Source organism: Rhinolophus hipposideros (genome assembly GCF_964194185.1).
Source record: "Rhinolophus hipposideros genome assembly, chromosome: 13".
NCBI classification, from domain to species: Eukaryota; Metazoa; Chordata; class Mammalia; order Chiroptera; family Rhinolophidae; genus Rhinolophus; species Rhinolophus hipposideros.
The window spans coordinates 21,347,260-21,371,860 of NC_138059.1; the positions used below are offsets into that span (position 1 = coordinate 21,347,260).

The 24,601-nt window shown below is 31.9% G+C and overlaps 1 protein-coding gene across 5 annotated transcripts in view; it reads left to right on the top strand.

Moving 5' to 3' along the window:
* Positions 1-24,601, top strand: part of CSMD3 (CUB and Sushi multiple domains 3) — a 1,140,077-nt gene that overhangs the window by 1,020,602 nt on the left and 94,874 nt on the right. For all 5 annotated transcript variants that reach the window (XM_081069899.1, XM_081069900.1, XM_081069901.1 and 2 more), the window contains 8 exons: positions 3,210-3,326; positions 6,020-6,229; positions 8,697-8,885; positions 9,559-9,736; positions 10,648-10,793; positions 16,741-16,821; positions 17,507-17,620; positions 24,318-24,506. In XM_081069899.1, the coding sequence (XP_080926025.1) occupies positions 3,210-3,326; positions 6,020-6,229; positions 8,697-8,885; positions 9,559-9,736; positions 10,648-10,793; positions 16,741-16,821; positions 17,507-17,620; positions 24,318-24,506 (1,224 nt within the window). The remainder of the gene's footprint in view (positions 1-3,209; positions 3,327-6,019; positions 6,230-8,696; positions 8,886-9,558; positions 9,737-10,647; positions 10,794-16,740; positions 16,822-17,506; positions 17,621-24,317; positions 24,507-24,601) is intronic.

Genomic DNA, 24,601 nt, shown 5'->3' on the forward strand with positions numbered 1-24,601 from the left:
CTCATGTACTTATTCACTGTTGGATTCACTCACTGTGAGCTCCAGCACGAAGGCGAGATATTGAAAGACATGGGGGACATACAGGGAGGAACTGAATCGTTTGGCTTCAGGGTTAGGGCTGGAGGGGCAGCTTTCTCCCAGACGGAAATGCTACCAAAAGCCATTGTTCCTTTGTTGAGCCTTCCTGGTATCTGGCCTTCACATGCAGGTGGGCATAATACCTGAATCTCCATCAACCTAGCTAACAACGTCACCCTGTCCTGGTAATTCCTTGTGACCCAGCCCCACCAAACTTGCAACCTGCTTCCAATGGCTTTTTTATTCCAATGGCTTTTCCATAAAAATACCCTGCCTTGGCTCATACTGCCGACTTTCCTAAAATTTCTCAAAGTTTCACAAACCTCAAACAAGCATCAGTCCTGAGTGTGCCACTTACCTCTTGCTAAGCAGCCCCAAGTCTGGCACTAGCAGCCGCCAGCCTCACTTCACAGCTTAGCTTCTCTCTCAGACACCTCGAAATGCAGCAAAAGTAGTTGCATCTCCAAATCATTTTGTAGCTCGTATTAAGTTGCTCCATGCAGGGCACAGGCAGCAGCTGACCCTGACCTGTAACAGAGACCCTCCCAAAGACCCCAGAAACAACATGTTTTGTGACCAACTTCACACCACACCAGAGCACCATCCAACCACCTCTACAAACAACACACCTGAAGAGCAAACTGGGCAGGCATGAGAGTACTGATAAAGAAAATCCTGCTCCAGAGGGTCAGCCCCTGAAAAACAGATCTTCTTCTGTACTCAGGGCAGATCCTCATAACCAATTAGTTTAAGAATCAATTTTTCCCATTGATGTGTAGACACCAACCATGGCTCAACTACAACAGGAGGACACACACAAAACCCTCAAAGGGTGTTCTGCACCACTGGGCCCCCCACAGCACAGCTACTAGGTAAGGCCACTCTAGGAAGACCGGGAGACATAGCAGCTCTACCTAATACTAGAAAGAAACAAAAAAACATGTCCTAAATCAAACAACAAAACAAAGCTCCAGAAAAAGAACTAAAAAAAATAGAGACAAACAATTTACCAGAAGCAGAGTTTAAAATACTGGTTATAAGGATGCTCAGTGATCTCACGGAGAACTTCAACAAAGAGTTAGGTATTATAAAAATGGAGATAGGAAACATAAAAAACAAAACAAACAAACAAACAAACAAACAAACAAAAAACACAGAAAACCAAAAAAAAATAAAACACAACTAGTCAGGAATGAAGATTATAATAATGATGTAAAGAATACATTAGAATCAAAAGTAGATGAGATGAAGCAGAGGATTTAATCAACAATTTGAAAGATAAGTTTGCAGAAAACACCCAATCAGACCAGAAAAAAAGAAAAAAAAGCATCTAAAAACAGAAAAATGAGGTTAGTTTAAAGGACCTCTGGAACAATATCAAGCATACCGACATTTGTGTCATATGGGTACCAGAAGGAGAAGAGAGAGAGGGCAAGGAATTGAAAGCCTACTTGAAGAAATAATGACAGAAAATTCGTGTGTGTGTGTGTGTGTGTGTGTGTGTGTGTACATACAGTGTTAAAATTGTAATACTCAGTATATACCGATATCAAAAGATGAATACAAGTAACATTTGACTTCCGCAGTTACAAGAGGTGCTCAAAGTGGTTACTATCAGTGTAATTTAATACAGTTTTCTTTTTTTTCTTTCTTAAAATTGGTATAGTTTTTTGGGCACCATCTGTATGTGTGTATGTGTGTGTGTGTATGTGTGTGTGCATATATATATATATATATATATATATATATATATATATGTATATATATATATATATACAGAGAGAGAGAACGAGAGAGAGAGAGAGAGAGAGAGAGAGCGAGAGAGAGAGAGAGAGAGAGAGAGAGGTTGAAAATTGCTCTAGTTTAAGGATAGATGACCTGAGATTTCAGAAGGATAGAGAAGTATACAGGTATATCTTTAGATCTCAGTGGTAATTACATTTAAAATAAATATTTCTAGTATATAGACTGCAAGATTATATATATCTTCCTAGTGAAATCTGCTTGATGTCTAATTTATTCAGTGCACATAGTTAAAGATAACAGTCAAACTTGTTATTGATATCATGTAGAACATTGATAAAATTGCAATATAATTTACCTTCATGATATATATAACCTGAAGTTTGAGTATCTACACAAACTATGTTGCTATTCCTAACAAGAGATAAATTAGTGAAATTGCAAGTAACTATTTCATTTAGGTAACTTTCAAAATTGATGTTCAATCATGAAATTTAATTCTTCAACCCACAATTAGCAGATGTGTTTTTTAGTCCTTCTATGATAAAATGGTAAAAATGTTCATTTAGAAGAATTAACTTCCAAAATGCAATTCCTCTTTTAATACATGTTAAATGTTCATTTTAATCATGTGAAAAATGAAACTTGGATAATCATCTGTTTTTATAATCTTTGCTTCACTTATCAATGGTAAATCAGTATACCAGGGACTATAAAACAAATACATTGATAAATTATGCATAAATTCTCAAACTTTGTTGCATCTTTTTACATGTTTTGTACTTCCCTGTTCTTTGTCTAGATTTTTTTTAGGATAAAGTGAGGCCATATCCCATCTGTGATATGTGAATTCCTCACATATTACCGACAGATACCTGTATTTTTCCTTAAAATTCTTTAGCCTCATCACAAAAAGAGTAAATGGAGAGAAGGCTATGAAAATGTTTCCCTCTTGAACACAGTACTTAGAATGGATGTTGTTGACTTGATTGTATTCAAAATAATATTATCTTTAGAATGAATCAAAACATTACTAGGAGTACTTAAGGATTAGAAATAAACTGCCCGCTGTGAAAAAGGACATGTGCTCCTTGTTTGATTGTATTCTCTGCTCATGAGCTACTCCTTGCTGTGCTATAATTGATTTTAACTTGCACTTATTGCCGGAAAAGGAAATATGATGTTTTTATATGCTGTTTTAGAAAATGAGTTGTCAATTGATTATATTTGATTACTAGTGTGTGGTGGATGAGAGTTGACAATATTCAAATTTGTATCAAACTGTTTTAATACGGACTTGATTAAGACTTGAAATGATTTCAGTCTGTTTTTAATACAGTGAAGTTTTCCACTGATCTGGCTTATACAGGACTTCTATTATCTTGCAGCTCAGTGTGGTGGTGCTATGTCAGATTTCAGTGGTGTGATCCTCAGCCCTGGGTTTCCTGGAAACTACCCCAGCAGTTTAGATTGCACGTGGACGATAAAGCTGCCCATAGGTTTTGGTATGTATTAAAAACACATGAAAGAGTTTTCAATGTCATTAAACACATCCTTAAAAATAAATATCAATATCTAATATAAAATACTCACAAACTATAATTTAATTTGGATTACATATGGTTATGTAAATTGAGGAGTGGAATTTAGATAATTGTGCCTTAAACTAAGTACATTTCACCTGGAATACTTGGATAATTGAAAGAATATGGGCATTTCCTAATTTCATAGATAGATAGGTAAATAATTTATGATATTTTCCAGTTTTTATGTGTAGATGGCTATAACTTGAGGTAGATGTGTGTGGTAATGATAAATTCAACATGAGTTTCATGTATAATTGTTTTTGTAACTCTTTTCTTATTGTTTATACCAAGTAGTGAATAGATAAATTATTCTGGTGATCTATTTAATTCATCAAATAGTCATTGTAAATAAATTATATTTTACATTTGAAAGTAGTACACATTTTTATATTGGATTTAAATATCCATGTAAATATAGTATCTTTCTAATACTAACAACGCAAAATTCCCAGTGTTTTGGATATATTGCATCATATATTACATTGCATTTAATAAATTATTTTTCACTCATATCACAAATATGTTCTCTTGCAGCTTCTTCATATCATTAGTCTAAATGCATAAATGCAAGTGCTAAATTGAGAATATACTTGTTGATTCAATCACAGAAGAGTAGGATGAGTAGACATTCCTTGAACCACAAACCTGGCAGATTTGGAGCAATTGAAAAATTCTGTATGGTTACTTATTGAGGATTGAATTTAAGTACCTGATTACCCAAAAGCATCCATAGCTTCAGAATACAAATTCATATTTAAATGTTTTACATAATTTCACAGAAACTCATAGTTTTGACAATTCTTTACAGAGTACATATTATCCCCCAGGTACTGTGTTAAGCGCTGGGGACAAAATGCATAGTAAAACAAAATTAGTTTTGTTTTTTTTTTCCCCCAGATAAGTTAGAGTCACGATGAGGAGACAGACAGTTATAGATGCTATTAAAATAAAGTATAATAAAGACTACAGGGTTGTACTTAATGAGGACATCCAGCCTAGTCCAGGAAATGGGGAAAAGTCTTGCCTGTGGAAGTGATGCTTGAACTGTGGCTTTAAAGATAAGTAAGAGTCAGCCCAACAAAGAGAGTCATTCTATGGAGAATGGGAAAGAAATTCTAGGTAAACAGAGTGACACATGGAAAGATGCAAATGAAAAAGCTTCAGAAATTCAACAAGTTTGAACACCGTGTTACTAGCCTGAGGTTTAGAGAGAACAGAAAACCACTGAGAGAAGTATGCTTAGCGGCATTCTAATGAGGATTAGTCTGGCTACAACACAGAAACACCGTTAGTCTGAAGTAGTCAAATTGAAGTGTCTATTGACTGAAAAAGAATACTGATGTATATGAATAACAGATTTGAACCAGTATGGCTGCTCTTATGTGTCTTTTACTAGTCACTTAAGAGGGCTCATCCCATGTTGCTTGTGGAACTAAATGAATTATTTTAAAGTAAATTATTAAACATATTTTCAATAGTGCCATTATGTCATCCTCAATTTACCCGTTGCTAATTCTTCCTTGATTCCAAAACCCAACTTCATTAAAAATTAAAAAGAAGACACATCTCTGTTTCAGAAATGAAAACGTAAGACTCTGGTTCTGATTTGATTACATTGAAATAATTCTGTTTTATTTATAATTTCTGTTTAATAAAACTGTTTTATTTGAGTTTTTGCTAAATCAAATATTAGTTCTAATGTATTTCAATAAGTAACTCATAATCTTTTAAAAGAAAAATGAATACAGATCAACAGTTACTGAAGTATTTTCTCATGTTCATGAAATAAATATTGACAAGATAATTTGTGAAAAGGTTAGCTCAGGGAAAATTTTTAGAAAAAAATAGCACATCTTGGGGCTCCACATAATAAGGTAGCCTGTTCAAAGTTCTAAGAAGTTTGTGATTGTACGAGAACATGTTTAATATTTTAAAGAATTTTTTCAATATTTCCCATAGTTATTTGTCCAATAGTATTCTTTTTTCATGTAACAAGGAGTTTCCATGTTACTCTTTTTTGAGTAACAAAACGTGACTTTATTAAGTGCAGTTATTAAAAGTAAGCGCTCAAGGCTGGTGGATGTAAGTTTGCATTTCAGCTCTTTTAAGTTGTTGAAAACTGCACATTTGTTTAGCTTCTCTGTGCCTCATTTTCCTCATTCTCATTAGTAACTGTGAACAGTAAATAAGTTAGCATACATAAACACTTAAAACAGTGCCCAGTGAAAAAGAAAATGCTTAATCAATGTCAGATTTTATTAACAATTGGATAATGGTAGTTGAAAGAAAAACATCAAATCTACTAAAACAGAATATTAATTGAATTAGGCAAACATACCTTAATGAGGCTTTTATTTTATTTTTTCCATGCTAGTGACATTTCACTATTTCATATTTTAGTTTTATTTATAAAGTTGTTGAGAATATTTTGTGGCATTTGAGAACAGTAGTGTTACTTTGAACTATAGCAAATCCATGGCCCAGAGCTAGAGCGCGTGCCTCTAAACCTCAACAAAAAGATATCAAAGTGTATTAATGTGAGTGTATTTTTTGTATGTGTATTTAATTTGATGAAAAAATAAAGTATTATTATGTTTGCTATTTTTCTTTAGGTGTACATCTCCAGTTTGTGAATTTTTCTACAGAAACCATACATGATTATTTGGAAGTCAGAAGTGGATCCTCAGAAACCAGTACTGTTATTGGCCGACTTAGTGGTCCTCAAATACAATCTTCCTTATTCAGCACGACCCATGAAACCAGCCTGTATTTTCACAGTGACTATTCACAAAACAAGCAAGGGTTCCACATTGTATACCAAGGTGAGATGGATAATAAAACATGAAAGTTTATTTAGTCCCAGATCAGGTAGTAGCAATCTTCCTAACTCTAAGTATTTTCTATTTTTAGAAAGAGAAAGGAACCTAAATCAAGGCAAGCTTCAATTTGCAAGATTTTTTTTTAAATAATGTAATTTATGGGCAACTGTATAAGGGGAATGATGTCTTTCTGAGGCCTTAGAAAACTCCAATCATGAAAAAAGGATTAAATTAATCTTAAAACACAATAAATTAAGTCAAGGCAAGGTAGTTAAAGCAAAGCAAGTTGACTATCAAAGATTTATGTTTGCTTTTATATAAAAATAAGTATATTGAAAACATATTTTATAGTACTCATCTATTATATATAAAATTATTTTATTTTACTTTATGATGATAGAATAATATGACATTCCTTGATTCCATTCTATAGTCATAAGAATATAAAATAAAAATTTTGACAATCATGTATTAGGCCTATTTCTGATATAAAAGTGCTGCATAACACTGAGTAAGATTTTTATCCCTTTCGAATATGTTGGATTCTGGTAGACATAGGCTCAAATGTTGGTTCTCCATGTTTAATCTAAAGTGGCCTAGGGTTTGACTCCATTTTTTCATTGGCATGATTGAGTTAGTAATAGTATCTCCCAAAAAAGTTGTTTTGAAGTTTATATGATAAAATGAATGTAAAATATACATATGTAATGATTTATATCATCAGTACTTATTTGGTGCATTTTAGTTACTTACATTATTTCACGTCTAAAAAGTCTAAAATTTTAAATTAAACTTATGACATTTTACACAACATAATTCCAGTGACTTCAATGTTTAATCAAAGTAATTTAAAATTTAATTATTTCTCTGCTCTAATTATTAAAAGACTTCATGAGTATGTGATACTTTGAATGTGAGTTCCAGGAGAGCAGGGACTTTTGTATTATCCATTGATGTATCTTAAGTGCCTAGAACCATAACAGCACAATAAATATTTGCTTAACAAAAGTATATACACAAAATAACATTTAAGTGTAGTTAAAATAGACATGACATCCAACTGCATAGGTCTAAACTAATTACAATTTGTATTATGTTTGCGTACATAATTTAATAGCATAAGACACATCATTCTTTATATAAAATAGGAGTCATTTCTACCACCTCTCACTACACAATTAAGTATGTTCCCAGTGAATTTAATTATCTCAGAAACATTTGGGCCACTGGTTTTCTTCTTTGCTGCTAGAAAACTCAGAGCTTTATCTGTGGTCCTTCTCTTGCAAGTATATAGGGACTCATGCCAGCACTTTTTATTTCACTTAAAACCAGCTTCATTTTTTCTTCCCTGCCCTCATTTTCCCTCTGCCTCTCAAAATAATGTTCTTATTTCAATGATGTAAAACTAAAAATTGGACTTTATTAACTGCATCTTTCTGTCAGTGTCCTTGAAAAAAGATTCATTATTTACATAGTAAAAGATGTAGACTCTGTTACTGTTACTGATCTAATATGAATACCATTTACATGAGCCATAATGTATTACAGTTATCACTAGATATTATTTGTGAATTACACTGAATTTTAAAATTATCTCTTGTTTTACTGCATTTATATCATTCAGCTCCTGGCTTTTTTGAGAAATAGGTTACTTTACACAGAGTCACAGAATCAATGTTATTTTTGGATTATCTTGTGATTAGACTTTAAGAACTTTCTGAATTTTTGAAAAATGCATAGTAATCACTGGCCATACGCTCTAAATTCATCCGTGTTTATTAAGCACTTACTATGTGAAATGCAATGGGCAAGGCTTTTGGGGATAATGATAAACAACACAAATAGGAACTTTGATCTCATGGAGCTATAGAACAAGAGGAGTATGAACAAATAAATATGTAGTTATACTACAGTGCCAAAAAATATCATGTTAACTAAACAAAATTTATATTAGAAGGAAATTTGTTTACTAGTACTTTATACTGTTAAATAACTTCTTTGGAGAAACTAAACAGAGGGATATTGTGGCTTGTTTCTTTTAGATAAAAATTAGTAAAATATTCAAAAAGGCTCAGAATTAGGTTTACACACATTTAATTTATTCTATATATATGCAGTGTAAGTAGGAAGCAATTGCATTCTATGTAAAGGAATCAGAATATGCTTGATTAAAATTGTGGCTGTGAGAGTTCGTTTACATTTTCATTAAAACTTACAATTTAGGTAGATTGCACAAGCGGGTGAAGAAACTGAATGCATTTTTATGAATTGTACTACATTGCAAATATGAAAATTGTAGACATGAGAAGAAACTTATATCGTACTCTCATTGACATCATTTATTATAAACCTGAATTACTGGTTATAACCAACTGCAAGCAACACTGCCTTTATTTTGCAAGTTACAAATAGTACTCATCTGTGGTCTTCCAAAATTCAGAGAGGAAAAACATTCTTTTTCCTTTGGCAGCCTATCAGCTCCAAAGCTGTCCTGATCCACGCCCGTTTCGAAATGGCTTTGTAATTGGCAATGATTTTACTGTGGGTCAAACCGTTTCATTTGAATGTTTCCCTGGATACACACTAATTGGAAATTCAGCTCTCACTTGCCTTCATGGAGTGAGTCGTAATTGGAATCATCCACTTCCAAGGTGTGAAGGTATGCTTCATCTATATTTAATATGTTTTGTTTTGGCACTCTTTTCTGTCTTCCTTTTCAAATAGCATGCTAAACATACAGTCTCTCTTTCAGTTGAATAATTATAGTTACTACACAGGTAAAACCCTTAAAGCTCCATGAATAACTGATTTTATCATTATTGGCAGAAACCCTAACCTTCTGATTTGAGGTGAAAATAAAATTAACACTTTAGAGCTCCTCGTATGTGTGTGTCTATGTAGATGCATGCACGTGTGTTTAATAATCGTTCTTATATAAACCAATATCCCAGATACTGCTACTGAATCTGGGCTCATTTCCTCTTAAAAAAAATCTGTTAAATAAAAATGCCTTGAACCTCTTATAAGGTCATATGTTTATACATGATACAACAAAAATAAAAGGTGAACAGTGTACGTATTGATAGAGTATTTGAAAAAAGAGATGACAATGTAATAGTTAATGACTGTAGCATGCCTCATATTGAAAAAATAGATAAAAACTGACTATACAAGTATTTTGTTCATGGTTTGCAACTGCATTTTATACACCTAATTGAGATAAAAACAATGAAGATGTATTTTATAGTGCTTAAGAGGTATGCAATGTTTGTCGTTTTCTCAGTATTCAATTCACTTCTATTTTAACATTTTGCTTTGTATTTTTTCTGTAGCTCTTTGTGGAGGGAATATAACTGCGATGAATGGCACCATTTACTCTCCTGGGTATCCTGATGAATATCCTAACTTTCAAGACTGTTTTTGGCTTGTAAGAGTAGCCCCTGGGAATGGAATCTACATCAATTTCACTGTCCTTCAAACAGAGCCAATCTATGATTTCATTACTGTATGGTAAGCCAGGACCATTGTTATTGGTTGATTCAATTATATATAACAGTGAAAAAAGGTAGCAATGAAAATATATCACAACCATCTGTAAACAGAAATTGCTATCTGATATTTGAATTGGTATGAGTAACTGAGGGTGACAGTATGTGTTTTGTAGAATGAGACAAAAAAGAGAAATATGTTTTGGATTATTTGCCCATAAAGCAGCTAAACACTTTGAACAAAAACTTTACATGTGAAAAAACATTCAAATTTATTATTAAATTAATATGTAAAAACAGGGAATTAATATCAATAAGTTTAAAGGAAGAAAGTTCTCTCGAAAAAACAGTGAAAATTAAAAGCCTATGTTCAAATCACAATTTTAAATATAATTATTGAATTTCTGTCATAATAATTTGTTACAAAATAAATTTACATCATCCTGTTAATTAAAACATCTTTATTTAAAATATATTCTAAAGAAATTATCTAAAGTAATTATTGACAATTGACTAATAGAATTACTGTATGAGTTCTAAGATCCCTTCCAAATTTCACAGTCTATGATATTTAAGATTATTTTAAAGAAAATAAAATGAGGGCAAATTTCTAGCATTTTTGAGGCTCTTGGTTGTGGTCAGGAAAGCAAACACCATGTAATTGTTTGCAGCTAACATGGGTGCATTTCATTTAGGTAAAAATGTCATCTTTTTTATTTTTATTTTACATTTTTAAATATGTTATCATCTACATAAACATGAAATATACCAATATGATTGGGTGCTCATTGGTAATTTAAATTTTGCATGTTTTTCATTTCATATGTAATATTTTTATTAAACTTTATGGAAAACTCTCCAAAAATTAATCTCAATTTCTCTTTCTCCCCTCTCTGCTCTTTCTCCCCTTTCTGCTCTGTCTCTCTCTTATAGGGATGGACCTGATCAAAACTCACCTCAGATCGGCCAATTCAGTGGCAACACTGCTTTGGAATCAGTCTACAGCACTTCAAATCAGATTCTAATCAAATTTCACAGTGATTTTACAACAAGTGGCTTTTTTGTTCTCAGCTATCATGGTTCGTATTATCTAAGAGTTGATATTTCATTTGGTACTATTTAAAATTGCCCTGGAAAAATGAGTGTAAAATATATTTAACACATGATTGAAAAGATATTAAAATTTGATACTTTTTTATCATTTCAAATACATATTTATTTGCAAAGAATAATCTCTTCTAAGCTTTTAAGGACATTAAAATGTAAGCAAATGGAAATAGGAAATAAATCAGTTAGTAATTACACCGTAGAAAATAATCATTTTTCACATGGAAATCAATAAAAGAGAACCAGCTGTTCATATTTCATTGAATGTAACTGTGAGACATTAATAGATTTTTCAGTACAAATGTTTTATCTACTCAACCTGCTGTGAGTCTTTCTAAAATTAGCTTTTATCTTTATGCTTTGGATCTTATTACTCATTCATTTATACTCTTGTTTCAAAAATGTATCTACTCTAGAATCATAGTTTTAAGCGACTATTCCATATTATTAAGTTCAGAGATTTTACTACTGTGGCATAATTTATGAAGAGTTTTAATTTTAATTTTTTGTGGAGAATTATTATGGATCTTCTTAACATTAACTTTTTGAGAGAACATTCATATGGTTTCATAGCATTTTTAAAATTTTTCTTTAATTTTAAATTCATGTTATTTCATTATAAATAAAAAAAAATGTCTATTTATTTCTAATGATCACATCCCTTTATCTGCTATGACCATACTTCCATGAAACACATTCTGATTCATAATGACTTTGTCAGACAATACAGTATTTCACAGGATCAATAAGCTAAATGAAATGTGTAAGGTATATGAGAATATGCAGCATGAACATATACTTTGTGCATTACATTGATATACAATTCAATATTTTCATCCTTTTTGACACAAAGTTAATCTTTGAAACTCAAAATTTATATTCCATGAAAAATATCGTCAGTCAGATATGGTTATGCTGACATTCAAAGCACATTGGGTTTAGAAATAGTCAGATTATTGGTAAGAAAACTCTTGATTTGCTTAGTCTCAGTACTTATCAGCCACTAGATGGTACTCAGTTGGTACTTCTGTAGGGCCTACAGCTGCAGGTACACTCCAGCATAGCCAATCAGAAAGGGGGCATTCAGTTAGATGCATTTTATTCAGACTTTTTATTGTTTGATCACTCATTTGCCTTTTTTACTGACTTGGTTATTGATGCTGGCAATATGTAGAGAAAGTCTAAGGCTATAACAATAGCTTTATTACTTTGATAGATAATCATAGCTCAGGAACCAATAAATTAAATAATAGTTAAGGTCAAAGATGAATTAGTTGGTGACCTGCATATATTTGTATGTTTTTCTCTTTTCATGGTTCCCTGCATACATTTTTATTGTTTTGTGATCCCTGCCTGAACAAATGACAAAAAAAGGACTATTCATTGATGGGCTATCTGTAAGACAACCTTATAGAAGTGTAAAATTCTTGTAAAACTCAGGAGACATTGGGGAAACATTAGGAGACAAAGGGGATGTACTGTCAGAGAAGAAGGTATCTGTGTATGTGTGTGTATATTCATATAGAAAAGATTACAATTACAGGGAGTATGTACACACACACACACAATATGATTTACATGGACATTTATGTAAATGTATACAAAAATTCTTATACCAAAATATGTTTCACCTGTTGTATAACTAGGTTTTGAGTCATGTATAATAAAAATAGAATTAACTTAGGAAAAAGATGATCAAGTGTTCAGTGTTTCATTTTCTAGTTGACTTTGGACAAGTTACCTTTTGGTCTCCACTTTTTTTTTTTTTTTAGCTATAAAACAACATGGTAGGATTGCTGAGAGGATTCATGACATATTTTGTATAGAAAAATTATTCCCATTACCCTCATAAATTAGGATGAACCATATGAAAATTTTGCTCAAAAGTGCTTGGCAATTTTGCATAGCTTAATCCAAGTAATTGCTGTCAATGTTACTAGTAGTATCAGCATGATGTTGCAGAGATAATATGAGAATTGGAGGCAATGGATACCGTGTTTCCCTGAAAATAAGACTGGATCTTATATTAATTTTTGCTCCAAAAGACACATAGGCTTATGTTCAGGGAGTGTCATCCTGAAAAATCATGCTAGAGCTTATTTTCCGCTTAGATCTTATTTTCAGGGAAACACGGTAATATACAGTTAGCATAATACCTGGCAGAGTAGATATTCAGTAAATTGTTCCTTTCCTTCCCTTCCCTTATCTTACATTTTAGATTTTGCTAATAGACCATTTATTTTTATACTTTAAATTTCATAACAAGGCACAATTGCTAGAGCCTAAAGAAGCCTAACATTTGAATCAATATATCTGGGAATTTTACCTAAACCTTAAAATAACCTTGAAATTTGGAAATGTAGTCAGGGCTCATGCTAAAATTGACAAATGCTTTACATTCTACCAGTCCTCTTAGGCTAATATTCCTAAAGCACTGCTTTCATCCTGAATTACCTTTTTAAGAATGCATGATACCTACATTAAATCAATTTTAAAGCTACCTTCACTGAATCTTACTCCCTAGTGTCTACTCTGACTCCAGTCAGATTCGTTCTCTCACTGCTTCCTGAACTTCCATTCTCAAACGGTGTCTTACTCAATCTTCAATTTTGTAAGTCTCTCCATGTTAAGTCTGATTTCCTACATTTCTTCATAACTGGAATTCATAGGATCACTACCATCTTTTCTCTGATTGCACGTAACTCTTTTAACCAAATTTTTGAGAACTCAATTATGGTATGGTGTATTGTTTTATAAGCCTGTGAGTTTAATAATAGTGAATTCTTTTTTGAGGACACAGATCACATTTCTTCTGCCTCTTAAATTAATCCTTTTATATTTTGATTATTGACTGATTGATTACTTATATTTTTGTCTTACAGTGGGAATAATGTGTTCAGATTTTTTCAAAAGTTGTGGAATTTATTTGAGCAGTAATAGTGACAAGTTTCAAAAAGGTCATTTTACACTCTGTGGATATATGCCCATCCCCCCTCACAGAAACAACAAATAAATGCCTGTTTTCAAATTAGTATTAATACAATTAATACAATTTAATATAGCTAAAATATAATATTGATATCTTGTGCCCATATTCAGTACCTATAGCTTAGTGCCAAAGTGAACTCTCATAATGGTAAAAAAACATTGTTTAAGTCATTTGGTATTTTTTTGATAAGTATACCAGTAGATAATTTACTATTTAACACTTATTTTAAGCCGATTGATTATACCTAAGCTTAGAATGGTTTACTCCCATATTCAGTTTTTTTTAAATTCTCATTGATTTAATATCTCCTGTTATGCTCTTCCCTCTAAGTCAGAAGTGCTTTTCTTAGGACTTGTGTATTTATTATACAAAATTGACAGATCAATATTTTCATACATTTTCTTAAGATCACATTGATCATTTAGGTTTTATTTATTAATATATTTTAATATGTCTGATAGGAGAAAAACATGTTTTATTTTTCTCCAACCTGACTTCCTTATGAGATCCAGCCAGCCATCTGTCTTTATAAAATATCACTTTCATAAAGCCTTTCATGATCAAAAATAACATTTATAAAAAGCTTTGCAAAATGAAATTTCTGTGCAATGAAAAAAATAGGACAGGTGTAACTGTTGAGGCACTTTTTCTCATATATCACATTTCTTCTTCATCTGAGGAAATGTTTTTGTCTGTCTCTGTATTGCCATAATTGTAATTCCCTAAAGTAAGAACTGAATATTCTTGATATCTGACATACAGTCAAGATGGGGTTGGTTTATAATAAACGATAATATTCAGTCCTCACCAGGGACTCTTTGGAAGTAAATTACATAAAACCTATTTACCTATATGTTTTTGCAGACACTGACTTTGTATGATACTTACTGTAAGAGACATAGCTGCCATTTGATGAAAACAATATTCCTGGCACTATGAGAGGTACTTTCCATGTATTCTTGCTAATTTTTGTAATAACTCTGCAAGATAAGTATTATTATCCCCATTTTAATAATGAAAGAACTGAATGAAAAAATCTGTAATGGACATAAAGCCAGATATTTCTATTCTAATAAAGAGAAGTGCTGCCTGGAATTCAAAAGAGGTCTGTCTGACTCCAAAGAATGACGTATTTTTAAATAATGACAACAACAGCAATAAAATAATAGCTTAAATATATTGAGATTATACTAAGTGCCAGAGAATATCCTAAGCTAGTATTATCTTATGCATAAATTATATTTAATGGTATATAAACCTAACTTTTCTTTAAAAATTTAGCAAAAATGATTTCCATTTTTAGCAGGGTGATAGGTCATCTTTTTTTTATTTATTTTTATTTTTATTTTATTTTTTTTTTTAAGAAAACCCTTCTAATGATAACTGGAAGCTTGACACTTGTTAGTGCTTCTCTTCCCCAGGACCTAGAAGCTGACTATGCTACGTTGGCATGTTTAACGCAGCTTTGTGTGTTTTTTTGTTCATTGTTCCCCAAATGTGCTATAGTCATTGTGTAAAGATAAAATGAGTTTTATTCAAGGTCTGACTTATGCAATCAAAACAATCAGGAGGCTATAGTATAGCCAGAATGCATATCTATCGATTTACAATAGAAGGTATCATTTTACTGTTTAAATCCTTTATCCAAATTACCTCTTTTTCTAATATCAGAGTATTGGGATATTCAATTTACACTCAGATTTTCTTAATGTGATTTAATAATCAATTTACACTCGGATTGTCTTAATATGATTTAATAATTTATATTATTTGTTGTTTTCTATTATTGGCACAACTGTAAAAGACTGTGTTCATTTTATATTGACTTTCAGATTATTTTATGAATTGCATTTAAAAGGCCTGCAATGTCTCATAGGTCATCTTTTAAGGTTACATTGCCTTTATGATAAATGCTGTATTTGGGGACAAGTATATTTAATTCCACAAAGTCTCATCCTAAAAGAGATTGCTGTAGATATAAGGACACAGTTTGTATAAAACATAAATCACTATTACTTTCAACTGTGTGACCCCTTTGCCTCACAAAATCTAAAGACCTTACCTCGTTTCGTATTTCAATAGATTTTATTTTGAACTCATAAAGTGTTTCATTGTTTGATGTCCAGAGAGCATAGGGGATATAGGTATCTTACAATTATATATAAATGTACATTTTGAAGCTACACACCAAACTGCTGAAGCTGTCATGAGGAAAAGATAATGCCATTTACTATTATTTAATGACTATCTAGTGATTATTAGATATGACTAAAAGTCATGTAAAAGTGCTTACTATGTTTTGACACTTCACTTTATGTGCATACCTATTGATGAGTTATGTTATGCATTTTCTACATTATTTTACTGTCTCTCCCCTATAGCCAAAGTCCATCAGGAACACACCTTTAATTAAACAAGGTTAGGTTTATTGACTCATTGTAACAAGTGAGACACATACCATGAGTGATCCTTGGCATCTCAGTAAGAGGCTGTTAGGAGAGGCTAGTAATAGAATTTGGGCTGTGTAAGATGGTTCCGGAAAGGTTCCAAGAAGCATGCTTTTCCTCTGGATTGGGTGCTGTCAGAACATTGGAGCAGTTCTATAATTGGGTATCTTAATACTTTTTTTCTAGAAGGTAAAAGGAATGGGACACACCTAAAACTGTAATTGGTATGGAAGCAACATCCATTCATTATCTGTGATGGAAGAACCTTGGTCATTTTGAGGGTTTGGACTGTTTCTTGTTCTTGTTTTTGTTTTCTTTGCTCAGATATGATTGTGGAAAGGTCTTGTTTTTGTCTTCCTTCTTATATATAAACCTTGCATAGTTTTCACATATGTGAGTATATATATATATATATATATATATATATATATATATATATATATCTGCTCAGAGAAGGAATAAACATATTGTCTATTTTTATAGCCTATCAACTAAGAGTGTGCCAACCTCCACCACCTGTACCCAATGCTGAAATTTTGACAGAAGATGATGAATTTGAAATAGGTAAAGTCTGTTAAATTACTTTCAAAGAAAACACACTCTTAACAGAGGTACTTGCTTAAAAAGAAACAAAAATAAAGTACAGTAACAGCTTGTCTTCCACCCTCTTTCTCTGGATAGATGGGGATTGTTTATAATTCTTAAGGATGGACAGCAGTGAAAAAAGACAAGGGAGAATTCTATGTTTCCTGGATGTACAATTAGAAAACAGTGTGAGAATTTAAACCGTGTAACTGTACAATGTTGCTGTAATAAACTTTTATTATTATCATATTGATTTTGGTTAAGAAATGTAGGCAAATATCAATGACCAATGTAAATCTAATCTTATACAAAAGCAAGAACTAATAATAGTTTTTACATTTTAAATGAATAGCTTATACATTTTAAATGAATAGCTTATCTTTACCAACCAGATTATTTCCTTACTGATATTGCTTATATCCAACTGGTGTGCACCAGTACTGTCTTACTGGTGGTTCACTCTTAGCTTCAGTTCTGATTGGTCAGTGCCTGTGAAGTCCTGGTAGTTCAATATTTGGAATAGCTTCCCTGCTTACAACTAATAGGATTTTATACTGATTAAAAATGACTGAAATAAAAGAGTCTGATTTTACAATAGAAACATCTGAAAATTTTTACCTCGTTGCTTCTCTGAAACCCCCTTTGTCTGTTCGTTTTTTAATAGGTGATATTATTAGGTACCAGTGTCTTCCAGGATTTACTTTGGTTGGTAATGCAATTCTGACATGCAGATTAGGAGAACGACTCCAGATGGACGGGGCACCTCCGGTTTGTCAAGGTACCAGTTATTATGATTATTTATTTACAAATATTTGTGTTATGTTTAATTCAATGCTGGTAACATTGAGAAAAATCTATTTTATATAAATAGTCAATACTTAACAGGTAGGGTTGATGAAGTTACACAATTCATGTGTAACTTAATGTTTTTCATTCCATTATTCTCAGATTTAACTTTGAACATTTTGATTCTTCCAAAGTTTAGTCTTTGTTGTTCATCCCAAAATCAGTTCAGCTTACTGAAAGTATTTTTGCTGTGAGGGGTAGAAATGGATGTAGAAAATAAGAGAAACCATTTTAAGTAAAGGCTCCAATGTGGATTGCCTGTGCTTGGAAGTAGTTCCTGTTCTAACCACTAGATTCATTAAACTTTATTGAGCACCTGTTCAGTATGAGGATCTGAGAGGAAAACAAAGAAACAAAAACCAACTTGTAAATGGTCTCTGTTATGAAGGCCACAACATAAGGACCTATGACAGGAGACTATAGAAATGGTCTCTGTTATGAAGGCCACAACATAAGGACCTATGACAGGAGACTATAGAATTATATATATTCATATATATATATATATATATATATATATATATATATATATATGCTGTTTAACTGTTTATGGGACAGGGAAGACTCAATGGAGGCATTCCTCTCTGAGTCATGGTTTCCAAATTACTAGTGAGACTTACTCTGTTAAAATAGAGATAGGGATAAGGTGGTTCAAGTGACAAATGTATATGCAAAGACACAGAAGTGAAAGACAGTAGGTTACGGACTTCAAAGAATTCACTATGTTACAAGGAAAAGATCATAATGGACCTTGAATGATGTGTTGGAATTTGGATCTTCAAGAATCATGTATTGTTAATTTGTGTAGCTTCTAAGGCCCAGAACAGTCCCTAACATGTAGTAACTATTATAATTATAAATACTGGTTAATTTAAATGAAATTTTAATTGAATTTGATTTTCCCTTTCCAGTTTTTCTTGGATTATTTTTTTCATTGAGACTTATTCTGAGGAATGGATACCTATTTCCTGTGCAGTATATTAACTGTTATAAGCCTAAAACAAAAATTCTGCTTATTATTCCAAACATACTATAAGTGGGAATGAATATTTGATTTTCTATGTCGTTGGAGTCCTTATAAGAAGATGGAAGGATTTTTCACAAAGGGCTTTTACAGTAGCAAAAAGAAAAAAAAAAATGTTTGGAGGTATAAACCACTGCCCATGTGAGAATTTCCCTTATATTTTGTCAAAGATTTAAGAACATCTTAAAGTTGGTTGGGTATTCTGAAGTCTAGCATGTATATTCCTGATATTTAAATGCCATTTATCTAACTTTTTTCTTTACACATGACTACTTTTGTTGTATTTACAATAAATTACTTAGGATTCACTTTCAGATATTTAGATATGTGAATGCAGAAGATAGAGTCTCAGCCTTTTGGGAGTGTATACATGGGAAAATAACTTGTGTTGACACAAGAAGTTTTAAATAAACAATTACATACCAGGACTTTCTGGGCCTCAGTATATAAACTACATCATGAGCTCTTGAAGCACAACGTTTTTTTTTTTTTTTTTTAATATCTGGAACCCAATTCAATATATTTTTTCTAAATTAAAATAAAACAATTCAGATAACTTAGTTATTTCACAATCTCTCATCTCTTATACTTTCAATATCTTTTAATAAAATCAGAAATTTCTATACATTAGTAATGGCATCTCTTCTTATTCTATCTGCTGTGCAGAATATAAAAAAGACAATAAATTTTTGCCTCATAATAACATCAGATAAATAGCTAAAAATTAATAAATTATCCCTCAGAAGGAGTCCATGCTGAGTTACTATATTAATTAATAGGCACTTATTAATTAATTTAGCACTTAAGCTAAAATCTAACTTTACATTTGTGTTTGAGTTAATTCACAAGATTGCTAACAGACCTTCATTTGTAATCTTTTAGAACTAATGCACATTGTTTTTAGTTTATTTAAATTATTTGATTTTTTTTTCATTCTTCCTAAATGAGGCTGCATCATTTCTGTTATTCTTCCCTGGATCCTCTGTAGTTCTTTACCTCACACATAAAATATGGAAAGCAATTCCAAATGTGCACTTCAAAGAGTTTGATATAAATGTAACATAGTGGGTGGTTATATTTGGCGATTAAAAAGTGGGGTCCACCCAGCTGAATCTGTAAGACTGTGCACTTTAAACTTTCTGAACATCAGTTTCCTCATATATATAATGGAGATAAAAATTATACAGACTTCTTAAAGTCGTTGTGATAGATAAGTGAAATACTACACAAAAGATGCTTAACAGTGTCTAAGAAAGTTATAATCAATATGTACTTACTCAGATTTTATAGGGTGTCTTATTAGGGAGACCACTTCTCAGATGGTGCAGATGCCTGACCACTGCACTGTACACCTGAAGCTCAATAATATTGTATGTCAACTATAATTATATATGTATATATATATGGTCAAGGGATACGGAGTATAGTATAGGGAATAGAGTCAATGGCATTGTAATAGATATACACGATGCCAGAGAGGCAACAGATTGGGGGAAGGGGAGTATCACTTTGTGAGGGGTGAAATGTCTAACTATTACATTCTTTTGTACACCAGAAACTAATAATAATAATAATAATAATAATAATAATAATAATAATAATTAGGGCTTTTTTGACTGTAAGCATCAGAAAACAAATAGGGACTTATTTCAACTACAAAAAAAAAAAAAAATCCTGGAATATTTTACAGACTCAGGAAACAATTTGATCTCTTGTAGTCTTAATTCCAAAAATCCCAGAAACGGGATGAAGATCAGTAAACTGCATTGAATAAGTTGAAGGACTTTGCAGGCACATGTGGGTGGTCGGCCAGGAGCATGGGGTGGTAGGAAGTCACATCCTAGTGTTAGATAGGACAAGGGTCTCAAGGTCTGGGTGGTTCTTACTAAATGCTGTTCTTGCTGAATGTTAAAATGTAGCACAGTATTTTGCAGACACAACTGTAAACAGGATTGACTTGACAGGAACACAGCTGGATAAGTGTAGTCAACTGCAAAGAAGAAAGCAACATGTAATTAACCAAATAGTGTATATAAGCAATGGTTAAGCCTCCTTTCCAGGAGACAGAACTTTGGATGTGAATCCCCTGTTCCCTTTACTTGCTGCAAGTAAATAAAACTACCTAACGACCAAAAACAAAAAAAAAAAATACTTACTCTTATTATTAATGGTTGTCTGGCTTCTTGCTATATGTTGAATAGCATGAGAATAGATTAATTTGTGTATTTGTGATAGATTATGTTGGATCACACCAGTTTTTTTTTTTTTTGTTTGTTTGTTTGTTTGTTTTTCAAAAGTAATATGGAACATTTATTCTGTTCAGAACATTGGGGCTAAAACATTAAGTAAGACATGGCACTTGCATTCAATAACCACAGACTAGAGAGCCAAGAAAGAAAGGAAATAATAGCTATAGAATTGCTAACTGCAATAATAGAAGCCTACATTTCTACAGAGGCACTGAGAAATAAATCAACAATTCTGCTTGGGTTGATGGAGGAGAGGTTCAGGGAGTGTTCCACAGAGGACGATACATCTGAAATGCACTAACATTTCAAATACAGCAGAAAAAAGATGGACATTTGAAATAGAAGCACAAAAGAATGTACTGAGTTCAAAAGGCTGTTCATCTTTGTACATACGTTTGGAGCATTACATTTCAGAGGAGGAGCAGCAGGAAACAATGTTGGGGAGGTAGGCAAGGACTGAACTTGGTGGGCTTTGTATCAAATTAAGAAGCTGCTGAATGGTTTTTAGTGAGGAAGCAATCCAAACAGTTACTTAGCTAAATGTTCCAGAAGTGTTAAATATCTGTGCATACACTAAAGAAACCCTTCCTTAAAACTTTCTTCAACTTATCATGTGGTTACATACATCTTTCATTTCAATATGCCATAGCTGATATTCAATAATATTCTTCATCTTTGACACATATTTTCCGTTTCACTCTACCATTTAAGTTTATTTATTTTACATATTTTTTTTTTTGTGTGTGTGTGTGTGAAAAACAAAGTTCAGGTTTCTTTTTTAAGACTGAAAATGAGCTGATACCAAAAAAAGTACATACTCTTATATGTATATGTATATATTTTTGTGTACACAAAAACAGAAAATTTGTTACAAAAAAACATAGTTATGATGTAACAGTTTCCAAAGGACAGTAAACTTTTTAATTTTTAACATCAATAGCATTATTCAGTGACCAAATAATACAAACATCTACTTAAATACACATTGTAAATGAGAGTGTCACCAAGATGATAAAATCCTATCACTCAAAAGATTCATTGTTTTGTAATCTTAAAGTCATATTTAAGAAGCAAACTTCTCAAATTGGAGTAAAAGAAAGAGAAGTAAAAGCCAAAAAACAACAACAAACAAACAACAAACAAAACCAAAAACAACAACAGCATAGAAAACCATTCTGAGAGTTAGCTGTGCTATATTCTATAGTCAATTCTTTCAAATATTTGTGTATTACTTATGGCAGATTTTATTTTCAAGTTATTTCTTTTTAAGATATTAGCTTGGTTAAAGTGCAGTCATATGTTGCTATAAATCCCTGTTTTACTTACTCTTTTTCATCCCTACACTACTTGGAGATTTTATAACTCAAAATATTTCATTGTCCTTGTACCCAAGAAATGGTCGGTATATAAGTCCACCATCTATTCATCTATATTCCAGCAACTATATTTGGTATTTCCAAGTCTAGCTCATTTAAACAAACATTGAAAAACAAGGATTCTACTTAAGGTGGTGCTCTAATTATTTTGAAATACAATGCTATCTAACACCAAGATGGAAGTTGTATAATAATTGGATTAGGAAATAGCATGGGATGTTTGTCCATTCACCAAACCCTCAAAATTTATCTAGTCCACTCCAGTTGCTTGAATATCCTTATAGTAAAACTCAAAAATTGGTCCATCCTAAGTTTAAAAAGTCTTTAGCAATGAGGTCCATAGGAAATTTTGCCATAGTTCTCTATGGCACTATTTCCACTATTCCACTATTTCCACTATTCTCACAAGTAAAGAGGTATTTATTATATTGAACTAAATCCTGTTTGATATATATTAGTTTAATCATGCACAATGTGAGCTATACTGAGCAATTCTAGTCCTCATCCCACATCGTAGAACCCCAAATTCTTAAGAAAACCAAAGACTGAAATTGAATCTTTTGAGTGATAGGATTTTATCATCTTGGTGACACTCATTCACCATGAATATTTAAGCAGATGTTTGTATTATTTGGTCCACTGCATAATGATCCTGATGTCAACAATTAAAGTTTACTGTCCTTTGGAAACTGTTACATCTTAATTATGTTTTTTTGGTAACGAATTTTCTGTTTTTGTGTACACAAAAATATATACATATAACATACACACAAATATATACATATATACCGTGTTTCCCCGAAAAAGACCAAGTCTTATATTAATTTTTTCTCCAAAAGATGCATTATAGCTGATTGTCCAGCTAGGTCTTATTTTTGGGGAAACAGGATACATTTATATTATATTATATTATATTATATTATATTATATTATATTATATTATATTATATTATATTATATTATATTATATCATACATATATGTGTGTGTATATATGTATTATAATATATAATAGTTTGATTATGTATATTATATATAATATATACACAATATTATATGCATACATACACACACACACACACATATATACACACACACATACATACAGAGGATACCAAAACAATGTATATGTATTTTAGGAAAGGAAAAAACTGTATTAAAATTGTAATACTCAATATACACTGATAAAGATGAATACAAGTCACATTTGACTTCTGCAATTACAAGAGGTGCTCAAAGTGGTTATCATCAGTGTAATTTTAATACAGTTTTTTTTCTTTCTTAAAATGTGTATACATTTTTTAGACACCCTCTGTATATATTTGTGGAATGTACAGCATAGGTAATATTATGAAATAGGAAAAGCTTGTGCTTGTGCTTTGACTTACATTTATAGTCTGGAATAGCACAAAGAACTGAAAGGTTAATTGGTAACCCCCAAAGTGTGTTAAATTCTCATGGATTAAGCTGATTCCTGAGATCAGAAGTGGCTTTGTCTGGAATGAACTCTCTAAGAGAGAGCAGTTTCCTATCTGATCCCACAAGCCTGAGTGAGTTAAAGTTTAGGAGAGAAGAGGGTGAGGAAGAAAGTAATTAGGGGAAAGAACAGGGCAAAGACATAGATAAGAGAGGCAGAGGGGTTGGGACATAAGAAGATGAGAAAAAGTATGAAAGAACATAAAGAAATAGAAAGAAATAAATGCCTCAACTTTTAATTATTTATCTATTTATTGTCCAGAAAAGTAATGCATCTTCTATGTAATAAAAAAAAAAACACAATAGGAAATCAATACCATACATTTTTAGGTATTTCTCCAATTTTTTGAACTGCAAGCTTAATGCAAGTCTCTTCTAACACATAATTCAAGGTATTGTCTCATCTATAGTATTGAACATGAAAGCAGAGTTTCCAGTTTTGAAAATGCAGTTTTCATTTAGGCCTAAAACACTAGCATTACTTAATGATTTCTTTCTTTGACAGTGCTCTGCCCTGCCAACGAATTACGACTAGATTCTACGGGAGTCATATTGAGCCCTGGATATCCTGACAGTTACCCTAATCTTCAAATGTGTGCCTGGAGCATTTCAGTAGAAAAGGGATATAATATCAGCATGTTTGTAGAATTCTTCCAGACAGAAAAGGAATTTGATGTTCTTCAGGTGTATGATGGTAACCATGGCTTATATTTACTGGATATTCCTAAATTGAGTCCAAATATTCTATTTATACATGCAGACCTTCAGTATAAACAATCACTTATATGG